The 13,786-nt window shown below is 38.5% G+C and overlaps 1 protein-coding gene across 2 annotated transcripts; it reads right to left on the bottom strand.

Moving 5' to 3' along the window:
* Positions 1-191: 191 nt before the first annotated feature.
* ZSCAN16 (zinc finger and SCAN domain containing 16) lies at positions 192-13,688 on the bottom strand. Of its 2 annotated transcripts, XM_082662987.1 has the most exons (5): positions 13,644-13,688; positions 12,598-13,064; positions 11,462-11,600; positions 7,054-7,473; positions 192-322 (listed from the first exon to the last, which is right to left on the bottom strand). In XM_082662987.1, the coding sequence occupies exons 2-5, from the start codon at positions 12,979-12,981 to the stop codon at positions 264-266; spliced, it is 1,002 nt and encodes a 333-aa protein (XP_082519113.1). In that variant the 5' UTR covers positions 12,982-13,064; positions 13,644-13,688; the 3' UTR covers positions 192-263. The 2 variants fall into 2 exon arrangements, with proteins under 2 accessions (XP_082519113.1, XP_082519112.1); XM_082662986.1 differs by lacking the exon at positions 192-322 and having other exon boundaries at positions 6,867-7,473.
* Between the last annotated feature and the right edge of the window lie 98 nt (positions 13,689-13,786).

Below are 13,786 nucleotides of genomic sequence, written 5' to 3'. Positions count from 1 at the left end.
CTTTTTCTCTGTTCTTATTTTGTTTCCACTAGGTTAAATCATTTGAAATTGCTGATATTTCACTGCTTCTGACACACAGAAATGGCAACTTCATATGTTTAACCCAGTATTTAAACATCTTTTTGTGTGAGAATTTAGGAGTCTACAACAATCTTTTAGCAAATTGTTTTGGCTTTGTCTCCAAAGTATACCTTGAATCCTTTTATTTCTCTTCATGTCCACTTTGGACCTGTGGTTGGTGCCACCACCTTCTCTCATCTGGATTACTGCAGTAGCCTCTTGACGGGTCTCCTTGCTTCTGCTTTTTTCTCACTCTTGCTTCCTTAAGGGACCAGAATATTTTAAAAACAAAAATCAGATCATGTCCTTCCCTTCCAATGGTGTCCCACCATGCTTAGAATACATATCCTGGCCCCTGCTCACCTCTCTAGCCTAATTTTATTACCACATTCCCCTTAATCCACTGCTTTAGACCCAATGACTTTCTTTCATTTCCTGTAAACACATCAGATTCATTCCTACCGTAGAGACTGCATAAGCAATTCCCTTTGCCTGACAGGGTCTTCTTCAGAACTTCCCAAGGCTGGACATTTATATTTCAGTTAGAATGTCAGCTCTCCAGAAAAGCCTTTTCTGACTACTTGTAGTAGTCATTCAGCCACTCTGTTTCATTTCATTATTTATATTCCATATACCACTACTCCTATTCAATATTTGTCTTGTATTCCTTCACTGTAATACAGGCTTATAAAAGCGGGGATTTCTTTTTTTTAATGAAAAGACAGAAGCAGCTCCTTTATTATAGCCCAACAGTTGTGACAAATGAAGACACATCCAAGAACAGATAATGAAAAATTTTGAATTATTGTCATTGTTTCTCATATTCCTGAGACTCTTGAATTAATATAGCAAACCAGTCTGAAGATAAAAAGCTAGAAGCTTTATCAAATACATTATGTCTGGTAGAATGTCTACACTGAACTAACTCAAAGTCCTGGTAGTAGTTTGGGTTTTATGTAAGAAATGGCATAGATTTTTCTAGGAGGTATTGATGTACTTACTCTTCATTTGAAGCCAAACTGACTGTGATGGTTTTATACTTTTCCAATTGGAGTGTCATGTTTATCTCTTCTTTATTTCTGACTTAGCTTTATCTACTTTCTGGAGGAGCCAGGATGTTCTTTTCCATAGGTGTCAAGAATACTGATCCAAGGGGAAAAATGAATTTAAGGTCAACCCTTGAGTAACAGAGTGCCTAGAAAGTAGCATTAAGTGTTTATGCAAAAAACTCAACTTGTGTAAGAGTTAGACATTAACGTAACTTATAAATATATGCAGTAGGTGAAGAAATGTTTTAACTTAAAATTATTTCAAAGATTCCAGATTTATTGTGTTGTCATTGCTTTACAAATAAGAATGGTATTTTCTTTCCCATCTGACTCCTATTGTATATGCAAATCACCACAATAATGTGAATAGCTATTTACATATTTTATGTGACAATGAAATACTAAAATTGTTCAAAATATGGAATTATACATTTGCTGGAGGGTTTAGGATTTTAACCTAGTAGATAAGGCACTATTTCCTGATTCTGAAAAAGGATTTCCTTCCAGCTATGTTTTTATACATTGATACATGGAATATATAACTATTTCTGCATTTTTAGATGTCCTCATATTCAAGTTTGTATTTTTATATAGATAGTAAAATAGAATTTGTTTATAATTATCTAACTGTTGATTGTTCTTCATAGGTAAGTTATTTTTAAACAAAAAACATCAAAAGCACGTAATCATTTTCACGTCTTTGAGATAAAGTTAAGGCTATAGGAGAGTTTTCCAAGACTATCTACTGAGTGGAGTAGAGAAAAACAAAAAGGCACAATAACTGGATTAATGAAATTTCCTTCCTTGTACCCAGTATTACGGTGATATATAATAGGGTAATTCAACATACATGGGAACTTATGGTTCTTACACATAGAAATTGTTCCATTGCTAATTTCCCCAGAGACTTCTGCAGTAAATACTATGAAGTGTGTATTAAAAATAATGCGTAAAGCAGGTCTAACCATTAATAAGTCCTCTCATGCAATGGCATATCCAAAGACCTTTAGTCCCTATTGCTGTGCTATTGGACTTGCCAAACAAACCAAACTTAAAATCTTATTAAATTGAAATGAAATTGTAATCCCAAAGTAACAATCTATTTTTCCCCCTTTTCTTTCCTTCCTCCCCACACCTAACCTGAAATGCCCTGCCTTTTTTTTCCTAATAGTCTTCCATCTGAAAGGACAGCATTATACCTTTAATTTTAACATTCACTATTTTTCTCACAGTCTTACATGGAAATATCTTGTTATATCCTGCTCTATCCCCAATACCTAAAATAGAGGCGTGGCACATAGCATGCACTCAGTAAATACCTGTTGGATTAATGAATAAGAAGAAAAAGGTAAAGAGTCCTTGGCAGCACAGAACTTAGCCTCACAGAATTGAGGTGGTTTGGAACATAGTGAATGGGACCTACCCTGAGAGTGAGAAGATCTTGATCATTGTCCAATTAATAGGAATGTAATGTGATCCACCTATGTGGATGTAAGTTTTCCAGTAGCCACATTAAAAATGTAAAAAGACAGGTGAAATTAATTCTTAATGTATTTTATTTAAACCAGTATATCCAAAATATTATTTTAAAATAATCTTATTAATGAAATATTTTACATTCCTTTTTCATACTAAGTCTTTGTAATCCAGTGTGTTTATACTTACTACACATCTCAATTCAGTTATTAAATTTTCATTGGAAGTACTTGATCTGTATTGAGATTACATAAAATTTTGAATGGAAAAAATAGATTCCTATACCCGAAATACTCCGAACATACTTAAAGGTTTTCCAATAACTGAATTGAGTATCAGTTTTTAAATTTAAATTAAAGTGAAAAAATTTAGTTCCTCAGTTGCGTAGCCACATTTCAAGTGCTCGATAGCCACATGTATCTAGTGGCTAATGTATTGGACAGTGCAGATCAAGGATAAAGTGTCTATTTGTGGTTGGGTCAAGGGGCAAAGGAGAGGGTAGCAGCAGAAGTACGGTATAGAGAGAAGAAGGTCTAGAAAATCATTTTGTGGGGTAGTAAAAGGGTCTAACAGTGCTGGCCATATATAACATTTCTAAGTTGAATCTTATTGTATATGATGTGGAACGGTCATGGAAATCAGATTATTTTCCTATAGAGCAGTGGTTCTCAACTGGGCTGGCAGGGCGGGGGAGAGATTTTGTCCCTCAGGGAACATTTGTATCTCTTAAGAAATTTTTGCTTGCCACAAGTTGGGGCTGCTGGTATCTAGAGGGTAGAGGCCAGGAATGCTGCTAAACATCCCACACTGCAGAGGACAGCCCCCCACAGCAAGAAATTGTTTGGCTGAAAATGTCAGTAAAACCAAGGTTGAGAAACTGTGCTCTAGAGGATTTGAGTAAGAAAGACTGAGAGATCTATTCTTTTAGAACCTTAGTCTAATTGCCTTGTGATATTACTAAGGGGAGAACAGGTTGTTTTGAAGCATTTCAAAGTTTCTAGCAGTTTCACTGTTGATGGACTTTTTGATTAGACTATAAAGAAATAATTTCATGCTCAGAATGAGATTGTAGACACATTCAATAAAGATAACATAAATAATATGTGCTGTGCATGTAAGACTCAACGACCTTGGGATAAGCTGATCTGTTCACCTTCGTATGGCTGTGGCATATGACCCACTGTCTCAATTATAATTGATGTCAATATTGGAATTACTTGTCACTCTTTTCTTTCTCTATCACCATCTCTTATTTTATCTTTGTTCCTTTCCCTATACCCTTGCTCCTTTTTTATCACTCTCTTTTTGTTCCATCCCCTTCTCCTCTATCTTGTTTCCCCCCTGTTCACCAAGGCCCGTGCATACCTCCGACATCCTCTCCTACCCCAACTCTCATCTGTTTCCTCCCTTTATAGCTGTTGGCTCCTCATTCAAAATCACCAGTTTAACCACCATTCCCCAACTGTATCTGAAAGAACTGCCCCCGTACTCCCTTTAGATGCCTCTTAAAATCACTGTCTGTTCATGAAAACTACAAACTACAAGTTCTTGCCTCCCTCCAAAAAAAAGAAAAACCCTCCAAAAAATTTGGGAGGAGTGATGCATATGTTTTTGACACAACTATTTAAGAAACTGCCTTCCATGTTTAGGGTTCTTTTCGAGCAGGTGCCATCATTCCAGGATGGCTCTCTGCTAGAACTCAGTGGTTCTCGTTACGGCGTCTAACATATTACACCTTCTTTTCGAATAACTGTGGCTGTGATTGAACTCAGAGCTCCTCTTTCTAACTGCTTGCATCCTCACCAATTTTTTTGTGCGTTTCTACAGACTTACTAGGACACTGCCTAATCCTTCATAATACTAACAACTACTTAGATCTCCTTCAACCTCATGCCCCCTTTGCCTTATGCCAGCAGTTATCCCAGGTCCCACTGGACTTTCTTCTCTTGCCACTATCACTCCAGGCTGTCTCTGGCCCCAAATCTTTCTGTACCTTCCTGACTCTTATCCTTGCCCCTCTGGTCAAGATCAGATGGTGGACACTGTGGTGGCAATTTGGAATCAACACCAGACTAAAAAGGGTAGCATAGTCTCAGTGCTCCAAACTACTCTTCACTCAGACTTTGAGGGTGTACAACTCTAAGACTAGAACAGTTCTTTATACACAACAGGTATTCAAAACTACTACCTGAATAGAATGTTCAATCATACAGAGTACGTTAGAGGAAAATCAGTCTGTCATCGTTTTTACCCATTTAAGTAAACTTAATGTTGTGGTAGCCAAGATCATCTTTCTTACCATTGCAGAAGTCTCTAAATTCAAGGATAAGATCAGAAACATGAGTTTCCCCTTTAAAGACTGTGAACAGCTTCTACACATGACAGTTTTTTAGCAAGACTGAAGGTAAAGGGGGAAAAGCTATCATTCATTAAGCATCTAACTTTATTTTTTAGAAAACGATGTTTCTAATACTAAAGATTTAATACTTTACTTTTCATGATCATTAAAAAATCCTTTGTTTCAAATGTTTTGAAATAGTGCTCAGATAAATGAAAAAACAAGTATGAGTGTGAAACTTGATGCCTTAAAATATTTGTATCAGTTGATGTATACATTCAAAGTAAACTTACTTTTATTTTTTTATAAGGAGCATTATGTTCAAAAGATATAAAAACTCAGTTTATCTTTATGGTGTTATGAAGAATGATTTAAGAGTCACCTTCCAATAGTAGTAGACACAAAATGATTCTGGTGCTTTTCCTACTCTCAAAGCAAGTATGTGTAATTAATGTCTTCAGTAAGAGATTAGATCACTTCCTGATCATTTTGGTGATGGCTATTCCTAGAATTAGTGGTTCGTGGCAGTTTGATGGTGTTGTAAATTTGAACGTGTTGGCCTTTGGTCACAATTCCTGTCATGCTATAAAATTCTCAAACTAGTGATGTAAAACTGTCGCAAATACGTTCATGAAATGCTAATACATTCCGAAGCCAAAAAGAAAAAGAAAAACTAAATTGTTCACTGTGTCTTAAAGTATTAGTGTCCTGAGAGTCCCAGTTTCTCATTAGTATAGGGTAACTGACAGGGGATGTTACCTTGTAAAGGTAATTACACTCTTTTTATAGAGATAAGGTAGTAAGTTAAGCTTTCAATTTTGATTATTAGGTTATTGTATTTACTTAATAGTCATCTTTCTCCAATTACAATACACTCTCTTTCTAAGGCTGAAAAAGTACCACAGAGTTATTTTTACTAAATTACTTTGTTTTAAGGTGTTTGTATTTTATCTCCTATTGCTATTACAGCCTCTTCAGCTATCTCTTTTGCTACCTTCCTGAACTCAGAATCACATACCAAAGCTGGAAGTTACCTTACCAATGATTGAACAGCAATGTCCTTGAGAAGTTTCTGCAGTGATAAAAAATGGTCTGGATCTGTGCTGTCCATTATTGTAGCTACCAGCCACACGTGGCTATTGAGCAGAAATGTGGCTAATGTCACCAAGGAACTAAATTTTCCACTTTATTTCAGTTAAGTTTAAATGTATATAGCCATATGTGGGTACTGGCTGCCATATTTGACAGTGCAGTTCTAGACCAACCTCTCCCGATCTCCCTCAGTTTAAATGACCTGAGATTCAGAAGAGAAGTGACTTATCCAAAGTTACAGATCCCTAACACACTCCATCATCCCCCTTCCCAGCAGCTCCCACTGATGACTTATAGCTTTCCTCTCCATTTTAATGTTTTTCTTAGCCTGCTATCTGTCTGGTGGTTTCCTCATTTTTTTATCACTGGCAAAGCAAAATATTCCACAAAATTATTATATTCCCCACTTTAAGATAAGGGATATTTAGGCCATTATATCACTAATGATGGGGAAAAACAGTATGGTTTTAGTTCTTAATTTCAAAAGCAGTTTTCATCTATTTTAACTTAATACAGCATACCCGGTGGGCTTCTATTATATCATCTGCACTTTGCAGAATGGGAAAATGAAGGCAAAGAAAATATGAATGTCTTGCCTAAAGTCATACACTGAGTGGCCAAGGAAAAAGGAGCCAGAGTTGAGAGGTAGAATTCACATCTTTCAACCAGGACCAGGAAACATGGTTATTTGGGGCTGCAAGTGAGCAATGCTGGCAGTGGACAAGGCTTTCTGAAATAACTCTTAGTTCCTTCCAAGAAACTGAACTACTTCAGAAATAAAAGGAAATTTTACTCAGGTAAATTCTCTGGTACCAGAGAAATTTTTAATGATGATTGAAGCTTTGCCTACATCAGGATACTCAAGGTCTCCAAGGCAGATTTCTCTGATAACTAATTAGGCCTGAGTGTCTAAAGAACTTTTGTTATTTCCACCATATTAGTAGAGCTTATTTGCTGTATGAATTCTTTGATGTCTAATAAGGGCTGAACTTACACGGAAAGGCCTCCCACACTCATCACATTCATAGGGTTTTTCACCTGTGTGGATTCTCTGATGCTGAATGAGACCTGTGCGCCCGCTGAAATCTTTCCCACATTCTTTACATTTATAGGGTTTCACTCCAGTGTGTACTCTATGATGTCCAATGAGATGTGAGTGTTGAATGAAGGCTTTTCCACATTCGTCACATTTATAGGGCTTCTCTCCAGTGTGAGTTCTCCTGTGTTTACTAAGGTCTGAGCTATGACTGAAACTTTTTCCACAGTCATCACATTTATAGCGTCTTCTTTCTCTCTGTTGCCACTCGAATCTGCCTTCACTTTCAATAGCATCTTTGGATTCAGGATACTGAGGAATAGCTTTGGTAAGTCTGTTGTTTATTTTCCCAAGGAATTCCATGTCTTTGGGTATATCTTCCTTCTGGGACAACTCTTCATTCTTAGTCTTGGTTTTATCACCTGTAACAAATGAACAGTATACAAACAGGTCCTATTCTAGGATTAAGAAGCAAAAAGCCTATGGAATAAAGAACATGTAAATGTTAAAAATGTGTTATAAAAATGAAAAGTCACATGCAATGCAAAAATTAGATATCTGGCACCATCAAAACATATATTGACAATATAGGGAAGAAATTAAAGAAGAGGCCAGTAAGGAAGATAGCAGGATACATTATTTGTGAATAGATTATGAAGAGAGGAAAAGGCAAAAATGTGGATGAGGGGTTACCTGGCAATCCTGTGCAAATGCAGAGTGGTAAATAGGAACTACACACATGCCAAGGATAACTAAGAGGGATAAACAGGGAGATTAGAAAACAGATGGGGAGGGAGGTAAAATTTTGGGAGAAACATGAGGGGTCTGAAACCTAGGTAGTAAGTGGGAGTAAAACCAAGTAAAAGTGACTGGAGAAGGTAATGGGATCAGGGGTCTGAGAGGAATATAGTGAGTTGGAACCATTAAAGGAGAGAAGTATGTATAAATAATAGTTAGCTAAAAGCAGAGAGAGCATGCAGGTCAGGATAAATGGAGGAAGCTAAGCAGGAAGTGACAGTGAATGGTCTGGTGTATGTGCTGGGTGGAATCCTTTTTCTGAAACTGACGTCCTCACTATCATCTCCTCCTGTCTAAACCCTAGCTTGGTGGTTCTCAAACTTTATTGTGCATCAGAACCATCTGGATGGCTTATCAAAACATTGCTGTGCTACCTACCCCCAGAGCTTCTGATTTGATAAGGCTGGAGTAGAACCCTGAAATTTGCTCGTCTTGGTATGACAGACACTGCTGGTTCAGGGACTGCACTTTGAGAGCCACTGGCCTAGCTATTATTCAAGGTCCATCTCAAATGCTGTCTCCTCCAGGAAGTCTTCCCTAACCTCCTAAATCGGATGTGCTCTCTCCCTCTTTCTGATCCCCATATCCTCAACCCCAAGCTAAGCATAGAACTTGGCACATAGCAAGTACTCAATAAATATTTGTTGAGTTGAATTCTATAAGAAAGTAGGTGTTTTGATGATTTGGAGGGAATAAACCTATTTGGTCTTAATGCTGGGTGTCACCTATTTGGTTATGATGAAACCTCCATCTCAACAGGCCTAGGAATCCCAACTGTAGAACAATCATTTAATCACATATAGTTTTCAGTGGTTCACTCGGTATGATGGAAGAAGCAGCAAGAGCTACTAGAACATTTCAGTTCCTGGGCTGGGTATGGAAAACACTGGCTCTGGACTGAGCGCCATGAACCCCATTCTTCATTGTCATCACAGTGTCCCCATCCTACCAAATCTTCCTCAAATCTTACCATCCTCCTTACAATATATTTTTTTTAATCAGGCAATAAATTTCTTAAAGTTTGGTTATTTGCTCTAAAATGATATTGTTTTGGAATCTAAATACCATATTATCTCAGGCTAGAAATTACAAGGACTGGATAAGAGCCAGAAAGTCCAGATATCAGTCCTGGCTTTGCTGAAAATTGTTTAAATGTTGGCAGATTATAACCATTTTGGTTTCCTTATCACCTCTGTGCCCTCCTCCTTTCCTATAGTTTGATCAGATGACGAAATGTATAATAAAGCATGTGTAAAAGTATAGCGTGTGGCAGAAGTACTGCTAAGTTAGTAGGTTAATGATCATTAAGCAAATCACAGAAATCAGAGACACCCCCATACCATTAAGAAAAGTGTTTTCAAACATCAACATATTGGCTCAACAGCTTCTTTTACATACTGGAGTCACTGATGGTTGGTTTTCGGTGGCTTACTGATGAAGATGAATATCTTTTAAAAAAGGATACAAAGAGTTGGCACTTATGGTCAGTTTACCACCTTCAGGGGAATCTACCAGTCCTTAGGATGAGTCTCTCTCCTACAACTTCAGGAGAAGTCTGGAGAAAAATCCCTCACCAGGACTTGAAAATATTTTTTTGTTTTTAAATACAGGGTCAGTTTTCCTTGTTCAGAGATTCAAATTACAACCCTCTCCCTTACATCTGCAATTGAACAACATAAAGAAAATTGTATGGAAACTGTCAAATGGGAACTTTTCTCATCTCAGGGACCTGCAGTCTACTTGGCCAACTGGAGTTTCAGGGCTTTATGTATCTCTTCCAAGTGCCAGCTATTCCCAGGCTAATAGGATTCTAGGAGATCTTGTTTCAGAACTGACGAAATTAGGAGTATTTCATTTTAGCATCTTCTGCCAGGGCCATTCTTCCAATTTTATTTTGGCATATCCAAGAGTCCCTATCAGTTACATTCCAGGTAAGCCCAGTCCTGCTCGTCACTGAGATGAGGCTATGTCCATAAAGACCATTTGATTACCATATGTACAACTTGCTTGAAAGTCTAGAGGGAAAGAACAAGGTTAAATGCTGACTGAAGTGAAACTGGAACAGAGTTAAGTAGACAATCACTTACTGCTACCACAGAGTCAGAGTTGTGGGTTAACAGAACATCCAAAAATTCCCTTTGAAATACCTGACAATGTGCTACAAAGAACTGCAAAACACTCAGTTCTCCAAGTTCTCTCATATGTGAAGATAATTCTGTATTAAGTGACCACTATTATAATTTCCAGGTATGTTTACAGAGACGAGTCCCATTACCCTAGCCAACGGCTAATACTAATAATCTTGCTGAAATGGATACAATGAAAATTTTAAAATGAGATATTGCATAAAAAAGTCTCTCTATTTAACAATACATTTATTTTAAAAGACACTGGCTTTTTGGTATATTATCATGATGGTTTTAAAAAATTGTTCTACTAGTAGACAGGAGCCCCAGCTTTCCCTCTAACTCCTTATGGAAACTTGGAAAAGTCACAATCACTGTGGGTATATCTGTTTAATTGTAAAATGAGGATTTGGACCAGATATTACATTCTTTTAATAAAGTTGAGAGGCATTTCTTCAAAGTATTTGTTGTGATTTCTGCAGGGTTTTTTTCTTTTTTTCCTTTGGTTTTGCTTTGGTGGTTTTGTTTTTTGTTTGTCTGTTTTTTGGCGGGGAGTATAGTGGTAGTGGGAACACAGATAAAAATTGTGTAAGATTGCCAGGGCTGTACCTTAGAAAAAAGTCATATTAATACTGTTCAATGCAGACAAAGTAGACTTCCCTAAGAAGTCATAGGCCTCAAGGATAGCTAGATTTCATGAGGTATCTTTTGGTAGATTAGATTAAGAAAATACAATTCACATTTTAACTGTATAGTATTCCCTTGAAAGGTTATTTTGGTAGCAGCACATGTGTAAACCTCTATAATTTTAGGTATAGGAAGTGTGTAATTTTCTGGACTTCCATTAACGGGAAGCAGAGTGAAACTGGTCCAGAAGTATTAAAAAAAAAAAACAGAAGGAAAGATATCTAGAATTTAAAGTTTTGCATAGATAAGCCATTAGTCATAATAATTCTCCGTGTTCTCTGCAATACAATTTAGCACAATAGACACGTTAAATTATTATTGCGACCTATTTTATAAGTGCATGTCCTATCTTCTCTGAAAGGTGAGGAGAGAAACTTATATGGCTTCTCACAGAAAAGAGGTGAGGATTCCACAGAGTTAAGCTTACTAAAGCTTATTAAAATAGTCTGACTCTTTCAGCTTCTGCCTCCTGATACTCTTGGTAAGACTCATTAACTTCTAAATACCAAACTCAAAGGACTCTTATCAGTCCTCATCTTGTGTTCTATTAGTAGCATTGATTACATCTGGTGAACTCCTCCCCTACCCCTTGGGCCAAATAGCAGCTTTTAAGTGTAATGAAAAACTGAAATACAGTTCTTTCCATGATAGGGCAAGGGTAGGAAGGGAAATAAGATCTTCCACAGTGAGGTGAAGGACAAGCAGGAAAACTTAAAAGGGAGAAGATGAAAGTGAGAAAGCTCCTCTGTAACCTAAGGAACCAGCTCTTCCCTCATAAACACAGACTCCTGCTCCTTACCATTCCTTTGGGGCTCCCCAGATTCCTGCTCCTGCTGGGTCTTCTTGGGATGGAGCTGGATAGTCAGTGACTCATGTGGCCTTCTCAAGGGGGCCAACGTGTCCAAAAGTGTGTCCTGTCTTTCTGAATTGGCTGGGACCTGGGAACAATGAAGTATGATTGGGCTTGCAAGGTAGATTTTGTGAAAGAACTGAAAGAACTTCAGAGAAAGATCAAAAGAAGCATGTGCCAGGGACCAAGGCCATGGAAAAGAGGACAAATTCTGATGCAATTGCAAATGGCAATAATGACTAAAAACCAAGAGACGCAGTCTAATCTGTACAGTTCAGGACACTGGAGAAGAAAATTCGGTGCCTCTAATAGTGATCTGCAGAGGTCCAGAATCAGAGTCTGGGAACTTGAAAGGTACCTTAAAGATCATCGAACCCAACTTCCACCAAATGGGGGCATTTCTTCTATAGCCATGTGGTCCAATATGATAGCCACTAGCCAGATGTGGTTACTGAGCACTTGAAATGTGGCTAATACAAATTGAGATATGTGAAGTGTAAAATACATTCAAATATTGAAAACTGAAATTAAAAAATGTAAAATACCTCATGTTTAATATTGATTACATGATTACATATTTTTGGTTAAATGAAATGTATTTAATTTCACAAATGTGGCTACTAAAAATTTAAACCACATATAGGGCTCACATTATATTTAATTACCATATATTAAATGTATATTTAATTACATGTATTAAATGTGAATGGGTCACAATTAGACCATGCTGTTCTGTATTATCCTTATTATCTACTTGAACCAAACCTTGAAGGGGAGTTTTTTATTACAAGGTAGCCTATGTTACGTATAGGTAACCATGAATGTTAGAAAACTGTTTTCCTGATACCTTTTTGCCTTCCTACAGCTTCTCACTGATCCTAGCCTTCCAAACTGACATAGAATCAGTCTAGTGTCTCTTTTTAATCAGTCACACTTAAGTTATTTGACACTGGCAGTCAGTCCCTAAGCCTTGTTCTTCTCTAGGGTAACATATTAAATACCTTCAGGTATTCTTTCATATGCTTTTTGCTTTGGCTTGGTCTAAACCCTGCTCTCTCACAGCCAAATGACCGCCCCCTTCCCACCTGCTTTCGAGGTTCATCAAGCTCTCTCTCCAGATCCTCCAGCACAGTCACCGCCTCCTCTCCAGTCTCTGGATGGTGTGCCTGCACCCATGCTTGCAGGTCCCTAGGGAGAATGCTCAGGAACTGTTCAAGCACCAGCAGGTCTAAAATCTGCTCCTTTGTGTGGCATTCTGGCCTCAGCCACTGGTGGCAAAGCTCCCAGAGCTGGGTAAGAGCTTCACGGGGTCCAGGTGCATCCTGATAGCAGAGCTTCCTGAAGTGCTGCCTGAAGAGTTCCCTTCTGTGAGGACTGTACTTTTGTGAGATGGAGTCCTGTCCCCCATAATGGTCTGCCTTAACTATTAAAAGTCCTTTTTGTTCCTCAGGTTCCAGGGATGTGGCCATTCTGGGCTGTTTTTCAGGAGATTAATCCTCTATCTGGAACTGATTCAAGGAGAATCTCTTAGAATCTTGTCTCAGAGAAAAATCTGTTACCATAGAGAAATGACAAAAGCTGCTGTGAACATAAACACTGATAAAGGGAAGCAACCAGAACTGAGTAGAGAAAACAGTCTGACAGGAGGCTGTAAATAAGAACACTGAAGCAGGAGCATGCATTTGAATCTGGGCTGTTGTGTAATTTAGAGCAAGTTACTAGCTCCTCATCTGTAAAAATTCTCATGTTTCTCATAGGGTCGACGTGTAGATTAAATAAGTATGCGAAGTCCTTGGCCTGAGAGCAAGCACTAAATAAACGCTAAGTGTTAACAGCGTTGTCAAAAGCCTCTTTCATTCCACAACCTGAGATGTACGGGTCCCTAGAATGCAGTGGTTGTGGGGTACATGCGCCAACTCAGGAAGGGGGTTAGGATGAATGCCCTCGCAGAGCAACTCGTAACCAGTGTTCCCTTTCGCTCCGTTCTCCCGGGATGTCGGCACAAGTCCTCTCTCGTAGCTATGTCTGGAGGGAGGGGACAGCCTGTGAGGGGGAAGTGTGGGGAGACAGTTGCTGCAGACCACGACTATGCCCTGCCCCCTCCTCCACCCAGGAGCCGGGAGAGACTCACCTCGCGCCGAGAGGTACAGGTGCGACAGCTAGCGTCTTTTGGGCGGCCCGAACAAAGGTCAGACTCAAACCGACCAATCGGCGCTGGGTCGCCGTCAGCTGGGCACTTCCGGGCCGCTCTAGGAAGCCTCGCCTCGGTGGCGT

The sequence above is a fragment of the Grampus griseus genome (assembly GCF_964374135.1).
Source record: "Grampus griseus genome assembly, chromosome: 10".
Lineage (NCBI taxonomy): Eukaryota > Metazoa > Chordata > Mammalia > Artiodactyla > Delphinidae > Grampus > Grampus griseus.
This window is presented reverse-complemented; position numbering and strand designations above follow the sequence as displayed.

What these genes read in the sequence shown, in the direction of transcription:
- ZSCAN16 (XM_082662986.1), bottom strand. Translation starts at nt 12,981, where the DNA reads ATGGCCACATCCCTGGAACCTGAGGAACAAAAAGGACTTTTAATAGTT. An exon ending in TTGATGAACCTCGAAAGCAG is followed by an intron (nt 11,601 to 12,597) that starts GTGGGAAGGGGG and finishes CATTGTTCCCAG; the next exon opens with GTCCCAGCCAATTCAGAAAG. An exon ending in TGGGGAGCCCCAAAGGAATG is followed by an intron (nt 7,474 to 11,461) that starts GTAAGGAGCAGG and finishes CATTTGTTACAG; the next exon opens with GTGATAAAACCAAGACTAAG.